The sequence below is a fragment of the Loxodonta africana genome, chromosome 7 (genome assembly GCF_030014295.1).
Source record: "Loxodonta africana isolate mLoxAfr1 chromosome 7, mLoxAfr1.hap2, whole genome shotgun sequence".
In the NCBI taxonomy this organism is placed as follows: Eukaryota; Metazoa; Chordata; class Mammalia; order Proboscidea; family Elephantidae; genus Loxodonta; species Loxodonta africana.
Window position 1 is genome coordinate 121,099,029 of NC_087348.1, and position 25,435 is coordinate 121,124,463.

Here is a 25,435-nt window from a genome sequence, read left to right on the forward strand (position 1 = left end):
GTTGATGAGGGAGGGTTCAACATCCACACCTATAGTAGAGTCTGAAGGCAATTCTGAATAAACACCAGAGTAAGACTTTATTGTAAGACAGAATTCAGGTGCCAACAAAGCACTAATGAATCCATTTGATTTTTAGGGTCTGTAAGCGATTCTGTTTGAACAGCCCTTTCCATATAATACATATGCATGAACAGGCAAATAAAAATTTAAGCAATCCTCAGTAAAGGTAGTAACATAGTACGCTGACATTCTAAGAAGATATTTAAATTCATTTTTCAAGTGAAAAATGAGTTTTAAACAGAATAGAAGAGCCTAAGCAAAACAGAGAAGTTCCAAATTTGTATGTTTTGGGTACAAATGTATCTGTTACTGTTAGTTGCCTCTGAGTCGATACCAGCTCATGGCGACTGCATGTGTACAGAGTAGAATGGCTCCATAAGGTTTTCAAGGCTATGACCCTTCAAAAGATCGCCAGGCCTATCTTCTGAAGTGCATCTGGGTGTATTCAAACCACCAATCTTTTGACCAGCAGTCAAGAGTTTAACCATTTGTGCCAACCAGGGACCCCATAAATGCCTCTAGAGTACATTTCATTGGGTAGCACAACCGTTTTTCATGGCAAGAGAGGCTTTGAGGCTGCATTCAAAGACAGTCATAATCTACAGTTCCTTGCAGTTCCAACTCAGCAACTGCTCTGTGGGAGAAAAGGCCTTGCAACCTGCCCTTGTAGATTACAGCCTAAGAAACCCTATGGGGCAGTTCTACTCTGTCCTATAGGGTCATTATGAGTCAGAATCGACTCCATGGTACACAACAACAATCCCATCTACATGAAGCTCAATTAAAATCCTTGCTTAACGTCAATGTCTTGATGTTTTAAATGGTCACATGTTGAATTAAGACAGCTCATTCATCCATTTAAGAAGTATTTATTGAGCGCCCTCTTTATGTAAGAGGGGCCCTGGTGGCACAGTAGTTTAGCCCTGGGATGCAAACCAAAAGGTTGGCAGTTCAAACCCAGCAGCCTCTCCATGGGAGAAAGATGTGGCAGTCTGCTCCTATAAAGATTTACAACCTCAGAAACTCTATGGGGCAGTTCTACTCTGTCCTACAGGGTCACTATGAGTCAGAATCAACTCAACAGCAGTGGGTTTTTGGTTTTCCCTCTGTAAGGTGCTGTGCTAGGCTCTGGATCTGCAATGAGAAATATAAACAATGATAGTCTAGCTGAGCTCTAATAATAGGGAAAATATGGCAAGGCTGATAAGATCCATAAAAACAATATACAATTTTCAAAATATTGTTTAGATATTCTTTTTCGTGTAGCTATTTCCCTTTTTCTTTCACCTCCCTCTAAAAATGTCAGCAAAATGTCCATATGTTCTTTCTTATTTTGACTTGAAAAATCATCAGGATCAGATTGTACAATTCACCAAGTTAAAGGAAGCAAGGTGTTTGGTCCTCAAAGGAGCCCTAGTGGCACAATGGTTCAGTGCTTGGCTGCTAGCAGAAAGGTTGGCAGTTCAGACCCAGCAACCACTCCACAGGAGAATGAGGTGGTAGTCTGCTTCTGTAAAGATTTACAGTGTTAGAAACCTTATGGCTCAACTCTGTCCTACAGGGTCACTGTGAGGTGGAACTGACTCGATGGTAATGGGTTTGGTTTTGGTTTTCGGATTTTGGTTCTCAAAAAAGAGCACTTGATGGAAACCTGGGGACACTGATGAAGCACTGTGCAAGATGCTTAAAATTTCTATAATCTTTTCTGACAATGAAGGAGTGGTTTCATTGACCTCTACAGTCCTTTAAGCTCTACTGATTTATAAATCTGTGAAATGCATGCAAACTTCAGCGTAATGTTTTAAATCATATAATGGACCCTGGCTTTTAAACCATGATTTATGCCTTAAGGACATCATTAAAAATGAGGACCAGGTTCGAACTCACATCTATCCCCCAGTTGTTATGATAAAGCAAGGAGAGTGAATCAAAAAAAAAAAACAAAAACAAAAAAACCTGTTGCCATTGAGTCAATTCTGACTCATAGCGACCCTATAAGGACAGGGCAGAACTGCCCCATAGGGTTTCTAAGGAACGCCTGGTGAATTTGAACTGCTGACCTTTTGGTTAACAGCTAGCTCTTAACCACTACGCTGCCAGGGTTTCCAAGGAGAGTGAGGGCAGGTTCCTCATCAGAGGGACAGAGTCCAGCAAAGGCGTTATGTACGGATCACGCCTTTAATTTGCCATGTATTCATGACCTCATGATTGCAGATCTTTAATCTGACACACCATGTCTCTAATCATTCATTAAAAGACATCAGTACACCCAAAAAGTGTTTATGGAAATAGGTAAGTGAGAAATTATGCTTCTTTGGAATTTTTGAAGGCTAATTAGCAGTCTTTAATATTCAAATGTGGGAGTCAGCACCAATTAAGGTGGCTCTAAAACACATGGAAACCCTGGTGGTGTAGTGGTTAAGTGCTATGACTGCTAACCAAGAGATCAGCAGTTCAAATCTGCCAGGCGCTCCTTGGAAACTCTACGGGGCAGTTCTACTCTGTCCTATAGGGTCGCTATGAGTCAGAATCGACTTGACGGCAGTGGGCTCTAAAACATATGTACCTATGGAAATAATCCTTTTTTTTTCTTTTAAACCTAATATTTTATTAATGTGCTACCTCCAGTCACACAGGCCTTATTCCATTTGATCTTTTCTAATTTAAGGCCTCTGTGTTTGCTGTTCTGAATTCCTGAAACATTCTTTTCCTGGGTCTTCGCTAGCTGCCTCGTCAGGTCTCATCCTTTGGATCTTAGCTCTGCAGAAAGGCTAATCAGAGGTGTGGGCGGCGGGTGGGGGGCAGAGGGAAGTACTTGCCCCAGGGTGCAAGTTCAAGGGGGCGCCAGACAAGGCGCTGAGTGACATTCCCAGGCGCCACCAATATTAAAGGTGCCTGAGTAAGGCAGCCAGAAAAGAGAGGGGAAGGCCGTTCTGCTGATGCGTTGCTGCTATCAATGTCTATTCATCTTGAAATTGGGGGCATGGGCTGTAATTTAGAGGTTACCACTGGGCACTCGAATGGGGGGGGGGGCAATCCAGAGATTACCCCTGGACACTTGAATTGAAGAGGGGACACAATTTAGAGATTGCCCCGGGCACTCCTTACCCTTGCTAGGCCTCTGGAGGCTATCCCTGCCCAACCCATGTAAAAAAGGTTTTCTTTGTTAACCTTGAGCAAGCTCGGCCTTTATTTCCTTCATAATACACATCACAGTCAACGATTATTTTATTCACTGGTCTGAGTACGTTTACTGTCTACACTCCCCTAGGTTCCACGTGAGGAGGGACTTTGTTTAGTTTAGCCCAGTGCCCCTAGTGTTAGTATTGCCTGGCATATGGAAAGTGCTTAAAAACCATTGGCTGGTGAAACGAATGAATGAAGGCAGGAGTGCTTTTTGGTCACTGAGGACTTTTGCTCAGTTGCTAGACACCTTGCTATACAAGATGTTTACTGTCTGGGTTTATGAACCAGTTGACTGCAGCTCAGTCACATGGTAAAGACACAGTTGAAACATGGGGAATTGGTTTTAAGGCACGAGGCAAGTATTTTACAGCCCAGATAGCACACAAGAGGTAACGGTGCAAGGAAAAGCCACAAATCAATTTGAGAATGTGTATGGTTGTAGATTTTTCCAGAGTGCAAACTTTAAGGCATCAATTTTCACAGTTACAGTTTATTCATACAGTTTCTCAACTGCAACACCACTGAAATTTTGGGCCAGATAATTCTTTGTTGTGGAGGCTGTCCTTTACCTTGTAGGTGTTCAGCAGCATCCCTGGCCTCTGTCCACTACACGCCAGTAGTACCAACGCCCCCCCGCCCCCACATTTCCCTGAGTTGTGACAACTGAAACTATCTCTAGACATTACCGAATGCACCCTGGGGGGCAAAATAACCGGTATATGACTACAAAAAAAACTGCCATCAAGTTGATTCCAACTCACAGTGACCCTATGAAAAAAACCAAACCCATTGCCATCGAGTCGATTCTGCCTCATAGCGACCCTATAGGACAGAGTAGAACTGCCCTATAGAGTTTCCAAGGAGTGCCTGGTGGATTTGAACTGCTTAACCACTAAGCCACCAGGGACCCTATAGGACATTGTAAAACTGCCCCATAGGGTTTCCAAAGAGCGGCTGGCGTATTTTAACTGCTGACTTTTTGGTTAACAGCTAAGTTCTTAACCACTATGCCATTTGATATATGACTAAGCAGCTATAATTCATTTGGGTCATTCTGATGTGACCAGCTCTGCTCTAATTCTGAAATACTAAGTTCTGGATGCAAATATATTATTTTTTCAGCAAAAACTTCTAATCAGTATCTAATACATACCCGTTGCCATTGAGTTGATTCTGACTCATAGCGACCCTATAAGATATATATATGTATATATTAAATGCCTACTATGCTACATAAAAAAAAAAAAATAGTAGGCATTTAATATATAACCAAAACCAAACCAAACCCAGTGCCGTCAAGTCGATTCCAACTCATAGCGACCCTATGGGACAGAGTAGAACTGTCCCATAGAGTTTCCAAAGAGCGCCTGGCGGATTCGAACTGCCAACCTCTTGGTTAACAGCCACAGCACTTAACCACTACGCCACCAGAGTTTCTATTTAATATATACTTGTTAAAAATTAAATAATACAAAGAAACAGTATGTAAACGAAAACTTACTCAAAGGTGCAAAGAAGCATTATTACCACTGGGTGGCAGAAAATTCTAAAACATCATTGTTTCTACTAAAAAAAAAAACAAAACTCATTGCCATAGAGTAGATTCAGACCCATAGCAAGCCTACAGGGAGAAGAACCGCCCCATAGGGTTTCCAAGGAGTGGCTGGTAGATTCGAACTGCTAATCTTTGCTACTAAAACAGTTTAAAGACTGAAAACTCGTATCTGCAACACTTTTGTGCTTAAAGGAGAACTCAACTTGCAATATGAATAGTAGTTCAATCTTAGGTGCTGGAGAGTTTATAGATATTACTGATATGTAAAATGTGATAGGGTGGGAAGAGAAGGAGTTTTTTTAGTGGAAACAGGAAGAACTAGATGCAAGCTTTGTTCCTGACTAATACATAAATATACGTTCTCTCCAAAAAATTGAAAATCATTAAATCACTTCACCTTGCTCCAGTTTTCTTATCTGAAACACATGGATAATTTAACTCACATAAAAACAGTTTATTAAAACAAACTGACAAATTGTAAAATCTTTTGAGATGAGTACTTTCTGGAGACAAGCCAAGTTGCTCACACTTTTTTAAAATAAATTTTCCTCCCTTCATTCTCCTGTCCATCCCTTTACCCTTCTTTTCCCATTCATGCTTTCTTTCATTTCACAGACACCAATGATATGGAAGCATTAAGGATCAGAGAAGGAGTTCCTGGATGGTGTGAATGGTTAAGCACTGGACTACTTACTAGCCGAAAGATTAGTAGTTCAAACCCACCCAGAGACACCCTGGAAACAAGGCCTGACAATCTACTTCCAAAAGGTCACAGCCTTGAAAACCCTATGGAGTGCAATTCTACTCACACTTATGCAGTTGCCATACATTGGAAGTGACTTGATGGCAACTATGGTAATAAGATGAACTAAGACATTGGCTCTTCCTTACAGATGCCCACACTTTCATCAGTTAGTTTACTTCCTCTTGGTATAAGGGAATAGTTAACATATCATAAAAACATTATATCATCTCAGGAAGAGGAATGGGAAGGAGAAACTGACATGTAAATAGTAAAAATACACTACCTACCATGTGTCTTGGGACCCTGTTGGTGCAGTGGTTAAGAGCTCAGCCGCTAACCAAAAGGTCAGCAGTTCAAATCCACCAGCCACTCCTTGGAAACCCTATGTGGCAGTTCTACTCTGTCCTATAGGGTTGCTATGAGTTGGAATCGACCCAAAGGCAACTGGTTACCATGGGCCTTGCTAGGTATTTTATTTCATTTACTTTACCAACTCCTTGAGGCTGTAGTGGCTACAAACAAGGAAACTGAGGCTTAAGAAAGAAAACAATTTGCCTAAGTTCATAGCTGGAAACTGGTAGGAAAACCAAGGTAATTCATGTGTGTGTGTGTATTGCTACCACACATAAATGCTCATTTGTTGCCACCGCAATTAATATAGGCTGATTTTCAAATTTATTCAGGCATTACTGTTTTCCATTAAAAAACCAAACCAGTTCCTGTCGAGTTGATGCCAACTCATGACAACCAACCCCATGGCTGTGATCTTTCAGAAGTAGGTTGCCAGGCCTTTCTTTCAAGGCACTTCTGGGTGGGTTTAAACTGCCAACCTTTCCGCTAATAGCCCAGCGTTTAACCATTTGCACCACTTGGAGACTCCTTATTTTTTATTACTTTTATTGTCTCTTTCACTCATTAATTCATTTCTTTCAATTTTTTTCCCCAGATACATCCATTCTTTCATTTTCAATTTGTATTCTTTCACTAAGGCTTTTTGGCTTGATGTTATATCTCTATCCTTACCGGACTAATATCACTACCAAATTGTATGTGGTTATAGTCACTCTTCCTGCTCTCTAGAAATAACAATAACCTGTAACCCTTGCCATCGAGTTGATTCTGACTCATGGCAATACTACAGGACAGAGTAGAACTGTCCCATAGGGTTTCCAAGGAGTGTCTGGTAGATTCAAAGTGCAGATCTATTGATTAGCAGCCTGAGCTCTTAACCACTGCACCACCAGGGCTCCAGTAATAACAATAGAAATAGTAAATATTTGTTATTTACCAACTAGGTGTCAAGCACTGTTATAAGAGCTGAACATACATGAGCTAATCTAAGATTCGCAACAACCCTTGGATACTACAACTATTATTGTCCACATCCCACAAATGATTAAAGGGTCTTAGCGAGACGGCATCTAAGTAGGACACATACAGACATGCATTGCATATCAATAAAAATTGCTTCTAAAATATCTGAATTTAATTTTTCTGGGATTTCCTAAGTGTTCTACTCATGATGCACTAGACCAGGGGTGGCTTTTGCATGCTTGCTCTTATTCCATCTTCATGCCTGAAAATGAACGTGATAGCTGGAGGAGAAGCTGTCATCTCTCCTGACTCTGACAAAACGAATCTAGGAGAATCACGGAGATTCACCTCTACAACAGTCCTGAATTGTTTAAGTCTGGATCAATTTTTAAATGAGAGGGTCAAAAACAACTGTCTCATTAAAACCTCCATGATGTGGGCTTTCTATTACGTGCAGCTGGATGCAAAGCATATCCTATGTGATACATTGCCCTCCTCTAATTCATCATTTATAACTTCCCTTTAGACACACGCATTTACTGCACCCAGACTATGTGCATTTTACAAGAAAGGAAGCAAATATGCTCATCGTTGAAGATTTTGCTACTCCAAATTAGGGAGATGGCCCATCTCTAGGGCACACTGTTCATTCAGCATTCAATTTCCATAGCGCCCTTTTGACAGTTTCTTGATAACTGACAAATAAGTAGGCCCTGCTGCAGAGTTAGGTTAATCATACCTTCCTTCGGGTCCCTGATGGGTTTCTCTTTGCTTTTCCTTCTTTATGTCACTATTCTTGTGTTCCGTCACCCATAAGTATCGACAATATGTGTTTAACATATGTATTACATGTAACTGCAATTCTTTTTGCTGATTAGACATATACTATTCCCACCTCTCAGTAACAGATTCTTTGAGAGTTATTAAAACTGTTAAATCCTTTAATGCGTCTAATGTCTATTTCTTTACGTTGCTTCTCAACATCTGTCCCTTTCTCTGAAAAGCTAAGCCTGATGAAGTGCATTAACTCATATTTTCAAACGTTATCTTACCTGTTTTTTATCAAGTGATAATTTTGAAAGGTCTTCGTGACTTCCTAAAATTCCAAATTTCTTCTCTTCATTTCTCTTTTAAAGATAGACAATAAAATAAGTATAACTGCATAGTCATTTTTAATTACAAAACCAATTTCTCTTTATTCATTCCATATTCCCCAGTGAGTTTTAATGAGAGAAACATATTCTTATTGGGTTGTTCCCTTTGGCAAGCTCTTGGACATTTCCTCTGGCAGAGTTCTCTCAGGTTGCAATTCTAATCGGACCTGTAAACTACACACTTAGATACATTAAGTAAAGTGAAGGAACTTCTTGCCACTGAACTCACTGAGTTCTGTAAATTATACATCTGGAATAATGCTATAGATAGAATATTTTCCCAAAATTCCTACATAAAATAATCATAGTAATAACTACATGTAAAGAGAGTTTTAGAATTCTCAAAGCACTTTTACATATTCACTAATTTGATCTTCATGATATAGGTATTCATGTTATACCCCTCTTACAGTTAAGGAAACCATGGCTCTGAGGGTTTGTTACATACTTCAGGACCCTAAAATAAGTGGCAAACAGAGCAGGAATTAGAACGTTTCCCTTTTATTGAATGAAACAGTCTACAAGAAACCTTTACAATCATTAAGCCCAACTGCCTGCCTAATGTAGGAAAATGTTCTAAAATTCCCTAATATCAGTCATCCAGCATTTGTCTGATTACGTGCAATGATGTGGACCTCACGACTTTTTAAGGCAGCCCATCACTTTCTTAGGCAGACCTTGTTGTTACAAGTTTGTTCTTACAGAGGACTAGAAGTGAACTATTTGTAACTATTGCCCATTGTCTCTCTGCCTTTTTTTTTTTTTTAATTAATTTTTTTTGCGCTTTAAGTGAAAGGTTACAAAGCAGGTCAGTCTCTCATACAAAAATTTACATACACCTTGCTATACACTCCTAACTGCTCTCCCCTTAATGAGATAGCACAGTCCTCCCCTCCACTCTCTCTCCTTGTGTCCATTCGGGTAGCCTCTGGCCTCCTTTGCCCTCCCATCTCCCCTCCAGACAGGAGATGCCAACACAGTCTCAAGTGTCCACCTTATCCAAGAAGCTCACTCCTCACCAGCATCCCTCTCCAACCCATTGTCCAGTCCAATGCATGTCTGAAGGGTTGGCTTTGGGAATGGTTTCTGTCTTGGGCTAAGAGAAGGTCTAGGGGCCATGACCACAGGGGTCCTTCTAGTCTCAGTCAGACCATTAAGTCTGGTCTTTTTATGAGAATCTGGGGTCTGCATCCCACTGCTCTCCTGTTCCCTCAGGGGTTCTCTGTTGTGTTCCCTGTCAGGGCTGTCATCGGTTGTAGCCGGGCACCATCTAGTTCTTCTGGTCTCAGGCTGATGTAGTCTCTGGTTTATGCGGTCCTTTCTGTCTCGTAGGCTCAAAATTACCTTGTGTCTTTGGTGTTCTTCATTCTTCCTTGTTCCAGGTGGGTTGAGACAAATTGATGCGTCTTAGATGGCCAGTTGCCAGCGTTTAAGACCCCAGATGCCACTCTCCAAAGCGGGATGCAGAATGTTTTCTTAATAGATTTTATTATGCCAATTGACTTAGACGTCCCCTGAAACCATGGTCCTCAAACTCCCACCCTTGCTACACTGGCCTTTGAAGCATTCAGTTTATTCAGGAAACTTCTTTGCTTTTGGTTTAGTCCAGTTGTGTTGACCTCTCCTGTGCTGTGTATTGTCTTTCCCTTCACCTAAAATAGAACTCATCTACTATCTAATTAGCAAATACCCCTCTCCCTCCCTCTCTCTCCCCTCTCATAACCATCAAAGAATTTTTTATTTTTTGTTTAAGCTATTTCTCCAGTTCTTATAATAGTGGTGTTATACAATATTTGTCCTTTTGCAACTGACTAATTTCACTCAGCATAATGTCTTTCAGATTTCTCCATGTTATGAAATGTTTCATCGATTCATCTCTGTTCTTTACCGATGCGTAGTATTCCATTGTGTGAATATACCATAATTTATCCATTCATCCGTTGATGGGCACCTTGGTTGCTTCCAACTTTTTGCTATCATAAACAGCACTGCAGTTAACATGGGTGTGCGTGTATCTGTTCATGTAAAGCCTCTTATTTCTCTAGGAGTTATTCCAAGGAGTGGGATTGCTGGATTGTATAGTAGTTCTATTTCTAGTTTTTTAAGGAAGTGCCAAATTGATTTCCAAAGTGGTTGTACCATTTTACATTCCCACCAGCAGTGTATAAGTGTTCCAGTCTCTCCACAACCTCTCCAACATTTATTATTACGTGTTTTTTGGATTAATGCCAGCCTTGTTGGAGTGAGATGGAATCTCATTGTAGTTTTCATTTGCATTTCTCTAATGTCTCTGCCTATTTTTGAAGGAACCAAAACAAGTATACTCCGTAGTCAAAGGCGGGAGTTCTAAAGACAGCCATCATGTTCCCCTTCAATCTTCCTTCTTTAAACAAAACAGCCAACTCCTTCAATTCTTCTTTACAGGACACCATGTCCAATCTGTCTGCACCCTGGTCCTCCTTCTCTGGATGGATCTAGTATCTCAATGCTCTTCCAGGATATAGTGTTCTGCCTGGTAGAGCTCTTTGCACAGACTTGTTGTTACCTGCTGTTGAGTTGATTCCAACTCATAGTGACCCCATGTGACAGAGTAGAACTGCCCCATAAGGCTCTGTAAGCTGTAATCTTTATAGGAGCAGATGGCCAGGTCTTTCTCCTACAAAGCCTCTGGGTGGGTTCAAACTGCCAACATTGCAGTTAGCAAATGAACACTTAACCACTGCACTACCAGGCCTACTTACTCCCCCAGCAAAGTTACTTGAGGGCCTGCTAAGTTCCTCTGAATCAAATCAGGTACTGATGCTTAACCTAGCTGTATGAATTGAAGGTGAAGGTCATGTAGCTATAACAGCAAAAATGAGACCTAGAATAGCTATCTGTTTCAGTACCATCCCAGATATACCTGTATAATATAATATTTTAGTTACAGTTCATGAATTTTTGTTATATTTCTTTTAAACTGGAATTGTCCAATGTGTTCATGTCTAACAGACACAAGCAAGAGGATCATGCTGAGCTAGTGATGACATCTGGGAGTTGATGAACATGTCATCACAAACTGCTTATTTTTAAATGGATGTGGCACAGTGGTTACAGTGGACACATTTAAAAAATATAAATTATCAAGTCAAATTACCTTGTTCATCTCTGCATCTTCCTGGAAACCTTTTTTATGGCCCTGGAACAGTTCAGAAATCCATTTTTTAAGCTTCAGTAAGAGATAGAACAGGGACTTTGGACTTGGCACCAGGTTGAAGGGAACAGGTAGAGTTCTTCCCTCCTCAAAGTAGGAAAACCAAAGTTTGGCCCTTGCAAATTTCCACTCCACGTCAGCGTCATCCTGTACAAACACATGTGACAGTTAGCAAGGAAATGCAAAACAGAGCTACTGAGATGCTTCTGACATTGAGTGGCTAGATGGAAGTAATGATGTCAGTATTCTCAGGCCCCAAAGACTGCTCAAAGATTTCTCAAAATGTTGATGTCCTACCAAGATTCTCTTTTCTAAATCTTTCTAAAATTTTACCAGCCTTATAGACTACAGATCTTGAAACCTGCATATGTTTATAAATACACCGGCAGATACATATGTATTTTCCTACATTTTGAAAAACACAGAATAAAAGAAATTATTCTATTATTCTGCCAATCATCATTTATCAATTAATTTGGGGCATAGGCCAAAATCTCTGGAAAAAAATTTAGGATATCACTCTCAATTTGAGGAAGGGTCAGTTTTGAACAGTGTTGAAAAACAGACTTGCAAAACCATGGAATCTGCAAGCAAGAATTTTTTGTAGAAAATAAAAATTCATGCTGAAATCATATTTCTAAAGGTTTTAAAAAATATATTAGACAATGTTTCTGCTTCCTATGCCTTACTACCCCAGCACATGCCATCGATGTTGCATTTGGAAGCAAAGAGTTAAAACTTTCTAGATTATTGGTCAAATACATAAAACAGGTGAAGAACAAAGGACAGAAAGTAGTCCATACTTTCACCCCATTGTTGAGTTGATCCCTACAAGAGTTAAAAAACATAAAGAGATGCTTATTTTGTTACTATACCTCAATCTCCTGGAATGAACTGTTGATCATAGCAATTAACATATTTAACAAAACAATGACCATCGTAACATTATAGACTCCATAAAGAACATAACCGATGTTTTCAATGAATTTGTGATTATAGTTGATGACCACTGATTTCACTTCAGAAAGTCCAAATATAGCCCAGAACAGTGTCTTAAAACTCTCCTCAACTCTGGGGAAAAATAAAATAAAAAAAGGAAATAAGAAAGCATAAATAAATTGCAATGGTACCATGATAAACTGAGTTTATTTAGTGTCTTTGCAAATTACTAGGTATGTATGAAATAATGCTTTACTCTCTGAGCTTCAGTTTTCTCCTCTGTGAAATGGGTACAGTAATACTTATTTTTCTGGGTTGTTGCAAGGATAATATTGTGTATGGGAGGCAAATAGCTCAATATCTGACACACAATAAGCACTCGATAAATGCTATTACTATAAGTGGGTTACCACAGATGTTAATATTTAAATAAACTATAACTTTGGCAATGGAAGTAATACAATAAATACAATTATAAAAATAATACGCTTTGTTAGAGCCCTTTTAGGTCTCCCTTATCTATCGTTGTTAGTTCCTGTAGAGTTGATTCTGACTCATGGTGATGCCACGTGCGCAGAGGAGAGCTGATCCACAGGGTTTTCAAGGCTGCGACCTTTCAGAAGCAGATCACAAGGCTTTACTTCTGAGACCGCTCATCTACACTTCCACTTGTGTCTAATAAATAGGTAAGAACAGTCTATGTCTTAAAAAAAAAAAAAAAGCCAATATAAAAGTAGAAAATGTTACCAAAATCGCTGACGTGTCTTTGGTAGGAATTTGAATGCTTTGGGCATAATTCCTGACCAAAGCTAAGCCATATGCTTTTAACCCAGGTGGTTTCATTTCTCTGACAAACTGTGCTTTAGAGAATATGGAAAACAATAGGTTATGCTCCATTCAGTTGATGCTTTCATTGTGATGCTGAAGGCTTAATGTTTAAGTATTCTATTTCAAAAATACTTTATAAAAAAGTGATGTGCTATGGTGAACATAAGTCCAAACTCATGTCACTGTGAATAACTTGGCTATTCTCAATGATAAGGTGCAAGAAGATGAACTAGAAAAAGGGTTGTTCTCACAGCCAGTGCCCCAGGAGTCTCCAGTAGTCAGCGGGGCACGGGGTAAGCGCAGAGCTAGAGGCAGCAGACAAGTTAATATCTGTAAAAATTCCAGTTTACAGATACCAACTGGACTAACTTGCACAAATTACTTAACCTCTCTTAGTCCTCACTCTTCCACATACTAGCTATGTAACGCTCAGCAGATTATTTACCTTTCCTGAATTTAAGTGTCTTCTTTTTGTGAAATGGGAATAATAAAATGATGGACGTGAATTATTTACCACAATACCTGGTTCTAAAAATGTTAGCTATTAATATTTAGTATTAGGAAGATATCTACATTTTAGGAGCCCTGGTGGTGCAGTGATTACAGTGCTGGCCTGCTAACCAAAAGTCCGGCGGTTTGAAACCACCGGTGGCTCCTTAGGGGAAAGATGTGTCAGTATGCTTCTGCAGAAATTTACAGCCTTGGAAACTCTGTGAAGTCTCTGTGAGTCAGGATAGACTTGACAGCAGTGGGTTTGTTTTTTCGTTTTTTACATTTTAGAGTTCTTTTAACTCATTTTTCTGAAAAAGAACTAGAGATGAAGTCTTTACCAAAATATTATTTATCCCATGGACATACATTACTCTGTTAAACTAACATTTATTTAATCTGCAATCACCATCATCAAAACGTCTAAGAGCACCTACGTTGTGAAGGCTTCATTTTGTTTTGCACCACGGTAGTAGGAATACAGGTTGAACATTCCAATCATAAAGGCCACAAACACCATGATAAATATGACCATGAACTTAAAGATGTCTTTCACTGTTCTTCCAAGTGATATCTGTAGAGGTCCAAAGCTTTCATTTGCTGGCAAAATATAAGCTATTCTGGAGAAACTTAAGACCACAGCAATTGCATAAAGACCTTCAGATATAATTTGAGGATCCGAGGGGTCCCACTTTATCCTAGCTAGGAAAAAAGAAACAAGAGGGTTTTGGTGAGTTTCTTTAAGTCATTATGCAGATAACTTCTTTTCTGGGAAATAAACATAATTACTTAACAGTTCAGTTTCTTAATGAAAGTCTGTTATTTAAGGGTTTCTTATGTGTCAGCCACATTTGAACTTCTGAATTTATTGAGAACACAACCCTTTGGTTTGCTGACAATTTTCTATAAGGGCAGAGCATAATGGTTAAGGCCTTAGACTATGGACTCAGATAAGTATCTGTAAAAATTCCAGTTTATGGATACCAACTGGACAAACTTGAACAAATTACTTAACCTCTCTTAGCTCCATTTTCCCACCTTTAAAAATGACATAATACCTACCCCACATCTCTCATTTGTTATGAGATTTAAATAAGTCAATATACGTTTAGCGTTGAGAAAGTACTTGGCACCTATTAAATGGTAGCTTTTATTATTTAATATTCAACTATAATGAAAGAGAAGGGCAGTCCATGTAATTTTGGGCTTGTGGATTTTTATTTAAACAAACTAGGAGTAATTTTTATTGGTCATTCAAGCAAGTCTATTTTTATCATAAAAATGAAACAATTATTCATTTATGAATTTTTCTGGCATTATTACATTAGGTCATCAAAAACCCAATCCAGAAACCATTAGGAAGAAAAATGTAAAGCTATGTAAGAAAGAGAAAAAATAGGATTACAAATTTGTATTTGCTTATTTCCTGAGAAATGGAATTAGGAAAGGATAACAAACTAATAAAAGCAATTTCCTTTTTTTACAATGTGTTGACTATAAGTACTGAATATAAATAGATAGCTTTGAAAAATTTAAACTTTGTATATTTCTTAAAAAATAAGTTAAACATTAAAATAAACACTGTGTTGTTGTTGTGTGCCATTGAGTTGATTCTGACCCAGAGTTACCCTATACGACAGAGCAGAACTGTCCCCATAGGGCTTCCTAGGCTGTAAATCTTCAAGGGAACAGATTGCCCCATTTTTCTCCTGGTCAGCAGTTGGTGGATTCACACTGCTGACTTTTCAGTTAGCAGCAGTGTGCTTAACCCCTGCATCACCAGGGTGCCAACAAACAACAAAATGAACACTAAAAACTACTAATAAAATAGGAACCCTTATGTGATATAGCCAACAAACTCATACAGGTGCCAATTAAATGTTAGTTGATTTCTGATCAGATGATTCAAAATAAATATTCAAAGGGAATATATTTCCTTCATTCCAGGTTTCTATGAGGAGAGATTTTCCCTAAGCAAATAACTGAACCCATTCCCATCCCTTAGTCATGTTCCTCCTGGGGAGGTGGGGTGACCTATCTGATTCTAAATTAGGATTGTCCCTCAGGGAGGAGTCTCACCTGGCCAGGCACTTGCTGCTCTTGCGCCCTGTGGTCTGACTAGAAATTAGAGAGTACATCTGCCTAATTCTAGGGTATGGTATAAGTGAGCTCATTGGCTAATAGACTTGGAACCACGTCATCCAATCTTAACTTTACTGATATTAGGTGATAATCTGGCCTCTATATTAACTTTTTTATTTCTCAACTAGTTCAAAGCCTGGGTGGGAAATAGTACTGTTATTCATTAGTGGGTCCTCTCAAAGTCCCCAATAACAATTTCTTGCTTTGAAATAGTCTGTATGTCACAAAAGGAAATGATACTCAACTATGAACTATTTTTAGTATACAAGAGAAAAAAATAAATCCTAGACAATTGGAAGTTAGCCAATTGATCCAAGAGATAAAAGAAAGGGTTCCTGCGATTAAGAGAGGTTCCTGGCCAGTAGAGATATCAAAGCAAGAAACAGAAAGCATTCTTCTTCAGATACTGATAATTAGAAGCTGGAAACTGACCAACAATTTTATGAAAACCGAGCAATAATCAAATTACTACTGACATCTGCTTCATAAGAAAATTCTGCATTTTTTATTAACTTATCTTGTCTGTGTACTATGAACTCACCCAAATTGTAGTATTTCACATTGTCTCCCAATGTAACTTTGGTCAAGTCCTTCAAAGTATCATTTGCATCAATGATGCTCTGGGCTTTGGAAGCATGCCAAAATGCCATGAATCTCGCAATGAATGATGCTGCAAAGATTGCTAACATGCCAAAATCAAGCATATTCCACAACTCAAACAAGTATTCTTTGGGGCCTTGAGTCCAAATTTCTTTACATTCAGCCCATATCATTCCTGCATTAAAAAGAGGTTTAAACATCAATTCGATTTCATTTCAGCCTTGGTGCTTCAATGAAACACCATAAATATGAAAGGTCTCAGCTTAACATTCAAAACCCTTCAAAATGTGGCTCTAACCTGCCTATCCAACCATAATTCCCACATTTCCACAAATCCCACAGTCTAGCAACATCAGAGCATTTGCTGAAAGCAATTTGACAAAATTAATCTACAGCCTTAAAACAACAAATATTCTGTTGATCCGTTAATTCTTGACTTAAAAAAAATATTTAAAATGTTTGTTTTAGGATTCTTTATAATAACAAAAACACACCAATACACCCAAAATAGAAGAAGAAATCATGGGACTTGCACAGATGGAGTATTATGAAGTCACTTGACATAATATTTTATTATTTACCATGGTTGATGGCCATGAAAGTGTGTCTCACAGACCTCCAACTATAGGAATTTTAATTGACCATGAGCCTCAGCTACTGACCTCTGAAAACCACTGCTGCTTTTGCCTCAAAGTCATGCTTCCCACGGGCTGCTCCTAACCAATGGCTGAGCTCACTCGTTCCTGGGAGACATGAAACTCCTCTGATGGCTCACTTTGGCTTAAGGACTTCCTGATGGCCCTGCTGAACTTCCCTTAGACTGCATGGAGATGATCCAAGAAGCTCCTACCCAACCTTTCTCCCCTCTCCTCTTCCCTTGGGGTCAGACTTGCATCTCAGTCTGTTACTCTCATAGTCTTCCTTGACTCCCTCTTTATTTTCTCTCACAAGCATTCCCTTTAATAAAATCCTAATATGTTTAATCCTATTTTACATTTGCTTCTTGGAAAACCTGGACTAACACATGTTAGAAAATGTTTCTATCATAATGCTAAGAAAAAAAAAAATGAAAAATGTTACTTCTTCTAGGCCTTTATGTTTAAAATAAACCCAGAAAAGAGTAGAAGGAATTACAGGAACATATTAATGGTAGTTGTCTCTTGCATTATTAATAACGTGGCATATCCTTTCTAACATTTAGTGTGGTGCTTAAGAGCAACCAGAGATTCGAGACCTGGATGCTCCATTTGCTAACGTTGTAATCTGTAGCAAGGTATCTGGATATCCTACAACTCCATTTGTAAAACGTGGATGATAATAGTTGCACCTACTTCATAGGGTTGTTACAAGACTTAAATAAAATAAAACGTAAAGTACACAGCACAGTGTCTGGCACTTGGAAAAAAATAACAGCTTTGTTGAATATTTACTATTTTAAATATTCTGTAATTGGCATATGTTTCCTGTCTTAATTTGAAGAATGTTACTTAATTAAAAAGAAGTAACTTTACCCCTAATACCTTTAAGATAGCCTACTCTCTGCCATAGTACCTCCTCCGAGAGCCACCTGGAAAAATACAATCCAAACTCCAACAACTGATAAGGCCTACCTCCATCGAGAAGTGTTTACAATCCCCTGGTTGAAATTAATCTTCTCCCTTTCCCCCCACCAACCAAACATTCTCACGTTTGTCATAAACCTCTGTTATGGAAGCTGCCTTCAATGCCAATGGCTGTGGAGCCCTGTAGGAATTAAGAAAATGCCGTGGTTCCTGCTTGTGCTTCTCTCAAAACGAGCACTCAATGAGCACAGAAGATAATGGTTTTAAGAGACCAATTCATTACTTATTTGAATTACTTCAAGAATAAACTGGGATTGAATTTATATGTTTGGATGGATCAAATTTAAAACAGGAAATCCTGTATGTGCATGCATGCACACACACACACACACACACAAAGACTATGAGAAGATATGAAAAAAACTGAAGGCTTATTTCATTTGGTGGTCCCTGGGTTCCTGGCACCCTTCCTCTTCAACAGGAGACAAGGATACTTTAGAGTAACTGAAGCACAGGGATTAAGGAGACCTTTAAACTAATACAGTCTAGCGACTTTCAATGTTTCCTTCTTCCCCGGCCCCCCTCCTCCTTTTCTTCTTTCTTTAAGAAGCAGAATTTTTGGCAAAAGTGATGCCTTATTGAAGCTTCAAAAATAAAACAGACACAGCGACCTACTCTGCCTGAAGGAAGAGTTCCTCTCTTATTTCCGCTGAGGACCCCAGGGCATTGCTATGTGTAGTCTGAAATCCCCCATCGAGTCCAACTTGTCTGGTAAGCAGGGAAGCTCTCCACAGGAATCAAGCCTTTTCCTGAGTACATCTAGAGATGAGGTGCTTATACTTCTAAAGGCTGCTCATTCCTTTGTTGCCTTCTCAGCATGTATCCCTTCAATGTGGATCTGATGGTCCTATTTCTACTGAGTAGAGAATCAATCTGCTCTCTCTGCTTTTAAATTTCCAGAGCCGGACAGGGAGAAACACCTGTGTGCTCATTAAATCTATTTATTCTTCTCCAGCAGAGGCAGGTTTACCACGAGGCTAATGAAGCTTAAGCTTAGGAAGCCTCACTTGCACAGGCCCCTTCTAGAGCCCTGTTTGGTCTTCTTTTTCTCTGAAAAAAAAAAAAAAAAAACCTGCTGCCCTCAAGTTGATGCGACTCATAGCAACCCTACAGGACGGAGTAGAACTGCCCCACATGGTTTCCAAGGAGCAGCTGGTGGATTCAAACTGCCGATCTTTTGGTTAGCAGCCAAGTTTTTAACCACTGTGCCACCAGGGCTCCTTCTCTCTCTAAAGAGAGTCCTCCAAATAAATAAGCTTCAGGCTCCACAATACCTGGATTCCGCCCCAGCCCCCACTCCAGGCTAAGCTTCCTCAGTCCCCTCAAGTGCTTTTTTGGTGGAGAGGCCACTCACTATTCTGGTTGCTGCCCTTGGGATGTGCCCTATTTTGCCAATGTAGTACCCAGAGCCATGCACAATCTTGCAGATGTGGGCTGGCCACAGCAGGAAACAGCGGGCTGATTACAGCCTTTGGCTGTGGTACTCTCCTTCTGTTGAAGAGTCAACCCAGGGTTGCACGTGCTTTCTCAGCAGCTCACACTGAGCATTAAGCGAAAAGTGCTTGCTACTACGGCATTTTCACCTGAAGTGGCCTCCAGCAATGAAGTGTACTTGTGTTCCTATAACACCTCATCTCCTTGGTTTGGGCTCGCCATCCTGCCTTGTCAAGATCTCCTTGACTGTCGATTCTGTCACTCCACCTTTCAACTAAAACTTAGATCTGCCTCTGTGACCAACATGTGAGTCTTTTTCCTGAAGCTAACATAATACACCCAACGGCTGACCTAAGTAGGCCACTTTTTATTAGTATTTCCAAAAGGCACAGCAACTTTCTTTCAAGAGTGACTTCAAAAAGAAAAATCTACAGTGTCAGTACTGAATCAGGAGTCTAACACGTTACAGAAGCGTCAGACATCAGTTTTGAGTTGTTAAATAAATCAATACTGTGAGATAATCTCTGAAGTCAAATATAAAGGTTAGCAGATCAATAGTTCCAAGGAAAATATTCTTATTCATAAAATTAAAGGTTAATTTAATATTTGCAGGGTTTCTAGGTTAAAAAGGAAAAACTTCTAAAGTTTATATTTAAAATTACATTAGCATGAGAATAGTAAATTATAATAAAAAGGAATATTAGTTATACATAATCCCTTCATATAAAAACTAATTTTTCAAAGTTTCATGTTGTGATCCTAAAAGAGTCATATTTTGTTTAATATGTCTTCAGTAGGAAATAATAATTTTATATAAAAGCAGTATATAAACTCTTAGTGAAAAGCTTAATTATAATTATCTAAATTTATTGAACACTTCCTATTTGCCAAGCACTGTACTATGCACTTTACATATACTAATGCATAAAAAAATAAACTATAACTCACAGCCTTATAGTCTAATAAAATAAAGGCAATGATGAGTGGCAACAGTCCATATGGTTGTTTTTTCTTCTTTTAAATCAAACATTAGAGATGAAATGTAATTTGTTTTAGTTTTATGGTATAAGGTAAATACCAACCAACTAAATTAGAAAGTAGTAGAAAATTAAAGCCTTCTTCTGGGCTCATCTAAGGTTTATCATTACCTTGGTAATGTAATTCACATTTTAAGCCACTATCCATATTTTCCCAAGAATCAAATCAAAAAATGAAGTTATTCATAATTTTCAAATAACTCTGAATTGCTGTAAAGTACCTCACATCCATTTAAAATACATGGTAATTTGCATAGTGTTTCATAATATTTCAATAGATCACCCCACTGGGCCCCAGTGTAGAGAAGCCACGAGGACATCCCCTCCCCTGGAAGTGATATAAAACTAATTGTAGATGGGATGGAGGTGGGCAAGTTCATAGAATATTAAAGGTTTTGCATGAAGATTCCCTGTGCCTGCTTCTCTGTACACCCTTCATATTTCCACCCTAGAAAACTTCAAGCATAATTAGGGCCTCAAGTACCACCTGGGACAGAGGATTTTACTGTATCTGTATTTACAGCCCAGACATCTCCCATGATTTGTACTTTCTACCACTTAGTGGCCACCTTCACCTGGAGGTCTCACGGCCATTTCAAAATGAATCACACCCTGAACTTAATAGCTTTTGGTTCCCTCAGTCTCAAACTTCATCTTCCTTCTGTATTCTCCAATCTTAAAAAATTGCTGTCATCCACCTAGTAATCCAACCCAGAATCCATGGCTCCCTTACCCTTCCTCTGCCTTTCTATGTGATAAATCACCAAGATCTTTGGAGTTTATCCTTTAATTAGCTCTCCAGTCTCTTCCCTTCCCCTGTTCCTCGTGTACATCCTCCTCATGAGCATCACTACAATCATTTCTTAGCCTCTAGACTCACCCTTTCTCTAAGCCACCCTTTATCTCACAACCACTGTGACATTTCTAAAAAATGTGATCTGATCACATCACCAACAGCTTAAACTCATCCACCTGCCATCTCCCCACCCTTATCGCCCATCACCCATATCCACAAATGCCCCTGCATTCCAGCTGTGCCTAATTTATAGTATTTTCAATGTGCAAGGTGTTGCCATAGTTCCACATCTTGGCATCTAATGTTTCCATGCCTTTTACTGTCCTTATTCCCCCAAGCAGTCTGTCTAGTTAACGTTTCCTTATCTTCAGAGTCTCAGATTGAAGGTATTACCCATTCTACATCCCACCTCACTCAGATTTAGATGCCCAATCTGTGTGTCCTCACAAAACCTTCACAACACCTCAATTATAGGATTCATCACATTGAGTTTTAATTACTGATTTACTAACTGATTTGACCTTTTAGACTTAGCTTCCCTGAGGGAAAGGACTGTGTCTCATTCACCTCAGTATCATCATAACTTAATAAAAGAATCTACTAGCTATTGAGCTTGCTCATTCATAAATATTTGATTAAAATATCTTTCTAATTTACATTATATTTAATGATGAGGCATAGGTATGATGGATTCTAAAGACAAATGGTGTAGTAGTTAAGACTGAATTTCTTCTCTTTCACTTTGTTGTTGTTGTTTGTTGCTGTTGGGTCAATTCTGACTCACAGCGACCCCAAATGAGCACAGTAGAACTGCCCTATAGGGTTTTCAAGGCTTGTGATCTTTCAGAAGCAGGTCGCCAGGCCTGTCTCCCAAGGCACCTCTGGGTGGGTTCAAACTGTCAACCTTTGGCTAGTAGTCAAGCACGTAACCATTTGTGCCACCCAGGAACTCCTTCTCTTTCATTTGCCATCTGGGAAATCTAAAGCAAGTTACTTAACCCTCACATAAACCTTATAAAGTAGACGTTATTATAAGTTACAGATTAGAAAACTGAGGTACAGAGAGATGACATGACTTCATATATATAAAATGCTCTGAACAATTCCTGGTACATGATAAATGTTCAATAAATGTAAGCAGCTATCAAGGTCATATGCTCTTAAACCTCAATTGCTCTTAAACCTCAATATACAACCGTGTGACTGTTTTTAAGCTTGATGTCTTAGTTCTCCCAAAACTTAAATGACAGGATTTTTTGTCACTAGTAAGGCTTGATTAATACTATGCTGTTGGTTTTCTTCCTGGGTTTTTCTTGGAAATGCAAAAAGCACGTGGTATGTGAGAATGTGAGAAGACTATGGCACTGAAAATAAACAGACGGCAACTGCTTTCAACAACACAAAAGAAATCATGGTGTGTGGAGCGTTGTCATGCTGCACACATTTGTATAACTGATGCGTGCAGGAATCAGTGGCATTCAGTCTAGCTCCTAATGCTGCAAAAAGAAAGGACGACAGAAAATCAGTCTTTACCTATTACCCAGGATATAATGAGCATCTCCATCCATGAGAAGCAGGATGTTTTCATTCTAAACAGCTGTTTTGCATTATCTGTGCTGGTTTCATTAGGCAGGAGTTTGGTGCCTTCAAATCTGTCAGCTGCATTCATGACTAGCAGTCCCAGAAAAATGGTGAAGGAGGCGGCGTGTGCTACAAACTTCATGAATGGACCACGCATTATCTTCCCCATCTGCCATAAGAAAATCAACTTTGTATTGTACACTTTACAAAACACACACGCACAAGAATAAACGCCTGCATACTCCAATATTCTCCTAAAATCTGTTATAAAATTTCAGTCACATGCCTTACCTACCAAAACCCAAACCAAACCCACTGCCATCAAGTCGATTCTGACTCAGAGCGACCCTAAAGGCCAGAGTAGAACTGCCCCATAGACTTCCCAAGGAGCATCTGGGGATTCGAACTGCTGACCTCTTGGTTAGCAGCCATAGCATTTAACCACTACGCCACCAGGATTTCCTCCATACCTACATGTGCTGATATTCTTGTTAATAATTATATAAATTAACTTTCCTATTAAATGACAAAATGCAGAACAGTATCAGCATTATTTAAAAACGCAAACTAGTATACTGGTCATGAAGCATTGAGGAAGCAGCAATAAAAATATTAAACTGAGTCACTTTGCAATGGTCTTGGTTGATTATTACAGTGCTTGTTGTCCTCATGTTTATGTCATTTATATGAGTACAATTCAGGCCTCAGCTGATGCTGCTATCTTGGTAATGCTGTAAATGGAGTAAAAGTCATGAGTACGAAGAAGAGAACCCCCAACTAGGGCTAAGGCAGCAGGGTAGTTCTGATTGTGTTGGAACAATGTCCTGGGATGATGCTGAATTTAAAGTCCAACATTTTACGTTCTGTTCCCAGTTTTATTACCTCATTAGCTGAATGAACACGAATAAATTACCTAACTTATGTGACAATCAGGCTCTTCGTATAAAATGTAGGGAAACTAAAAGTTATTATTCCTCTATAGCACGGGATTCATTTCAGTCTGAAATGCATGAATCTTAACCTGGGCAGAAAACAAAACTCACTGCAGTCGAGTCAACTCTTACTCGTAGTGGCCCAGTAGGACAGAGTAAAACTGCCCCACAGGGTTTCCAAGGCTATAAATCTTTACAGAAGCAGCCTGTCAAATCTTTCTCATATAGGTTTGAACCTCCGACCTCTAGGTTAGCAGCAAGGGCTTAACCACTGCACCACCAAGAGGGTGCATGTCCAGGATGTTTCTCAGGGGCTCTGTGCATCCCCTGAAGTGGTAAGCAAAACCAGTACAAGGATGCAGTTCTTTTTCTGAGGAGATGGCCTGGAGCTTTCAACAGCTTTTCAAATGAGTTCATTATTAGGACATATTATGACAATAATAGTAATACCACTGCCACACACCTGTCAATTTGTCCTACTGTGGGGGCCTGCATGTTGCTGTAACGCTAGAGGCTATGCCCATGGTGAACAGGTTTCAGCTGAGCTTCTAGACTAAGAGACTCTAGGAAGAAGGACCCAGCAGTCTACTTCTGAAAACAATTAGCCAGTGAAAACCTTAAAAACAGCAAAACATTGTCTGATACAGTGCCAGAAGATGAACTCCTCAGGTTGGAAGGCACTCAAAATATGACTGGGGAAGAGCTGCCACCTCAAAGTAGAGTCCACCTTAATGGTGTGGATGGAGTCAAGCTTTCAGGACCCTCATCTGCTGATGTGGCACGACTCAAAATAAGGAGAAACAGCTGCAAACATCCATTAATAATCAGAACCTGGAATGTAAGAACTATGAGTCTAGGAAAATTGGAAACCGTCAAAAATGAAATGGAATGCATAAAGATTGATATCCTAGGCATTAGTAAGCTGAAATGGACTGGTATTGGCCATTTTGAATCAGATAATCACATGGTCTACTATGCCAGGAATGACAGCTTGAAGAAAAATGGCGTTGGATTCATCATCAAAAAGAACATTTCATGATCTATCCTGAATTACAACACTGTCAGTGGTAAGACAATAGCCATACACCTACAAGGAAGATCCGTTAACAGGACTATTATTCAAATTTATGCTCCAACCACTAAGGCCAAAGATGAAGAAATTGAAGATTTTTATCAGCTGCTGCAGTCTGAAATTGATGGAACATGCAATCAGGATGCACTGATAATTACTGGTGATTGGAATGCAAAAGTTGGAAACGAAGAAGAAGGATTTGTAGTTGGAAAATATGGCCTTGAGGATAGAAATGATGCCAGAGATCACGATTGAATTTTGCAAGACCAATGACTTCTTCATTGCAAATACCTTTTTTCAACAACATAAACGGTGACGTCACCAGATGGAATACACAGGAATCAAAACAACCACATCTGTGGAAAGAGGCAATGAAAAAGCTCAATATCTTCAGTCAGAACAAGGCCAGGGGCCGACTGCAATAAAACCATCAATTACTCATATGCAAGTTCAAGTGGAAACAGAAGAAAATTAGAACAAGTCGAAGAGAGTCAAAGCACAACCTTGAGTATAACCCACCTGAATTTAGGAACCATCTCAAGAACAGAATTGACACACTGAGCACTAATGACCGAAGACCAGATGAGTTGTGGAATGACATCAAGGACATCATACATGAAGAAAGCAAGAGGTCATTAAAAAGACAGGAGAGAAAGAAAAGACCTAAATGGATGTCAGAAGAGACTCTGAAACTTGCTCTTGAACATCGAGTAGCTAAAGCAAAAGGAAAAAATGATGAAGTATAAGAGCTGAACA

General features: G+C 39.3%; 1 protein-coding gene across 1 annotated transcript in view; it reads right to left on the reverse strand.

Annotated features, from left to right (window-relative positions):
• TRPC6 (transient receptor potential cation channel subfamily C member 6) overlaps positions 1 to 25,435 on the reverse strand; it is a 155,521-nt gene that overhangs the window by 7,961 nt on the left and 122,125 nt on the right. Inside the window, exons 5-10 of the mRNA XM_003415597.4 lie at positions 22,628 to 22,844; positions 16,147 to 16,380; positions 13,901 to 14,165; positions 12,083 to 12,278; positions 11,151 to 11,354; positions 7,913 to 7,987 (exon numbers count right to left, since the gene is read on the reverse strand). Of these exons, the coding sequence (XP_003415645.1) occupies positions 7,913 to 7,987; positions 11,151 to 11,354; positions 12,083 to 12,278; positions 13,901 to 14,165; positions 16,147 to 16,380; positions 22,628 to 22,844 (1,191 nt within the window). The remainder of the gene's footprint in view (positions 1 to 7,912; positions 7,988 to 11,150; positions 11,355 to 12,082; positions 12,279 to 13,900; positions 14,166 to 16,146; positions 16,381 to 22,627; positions 22,845 to 25,435) is intronic.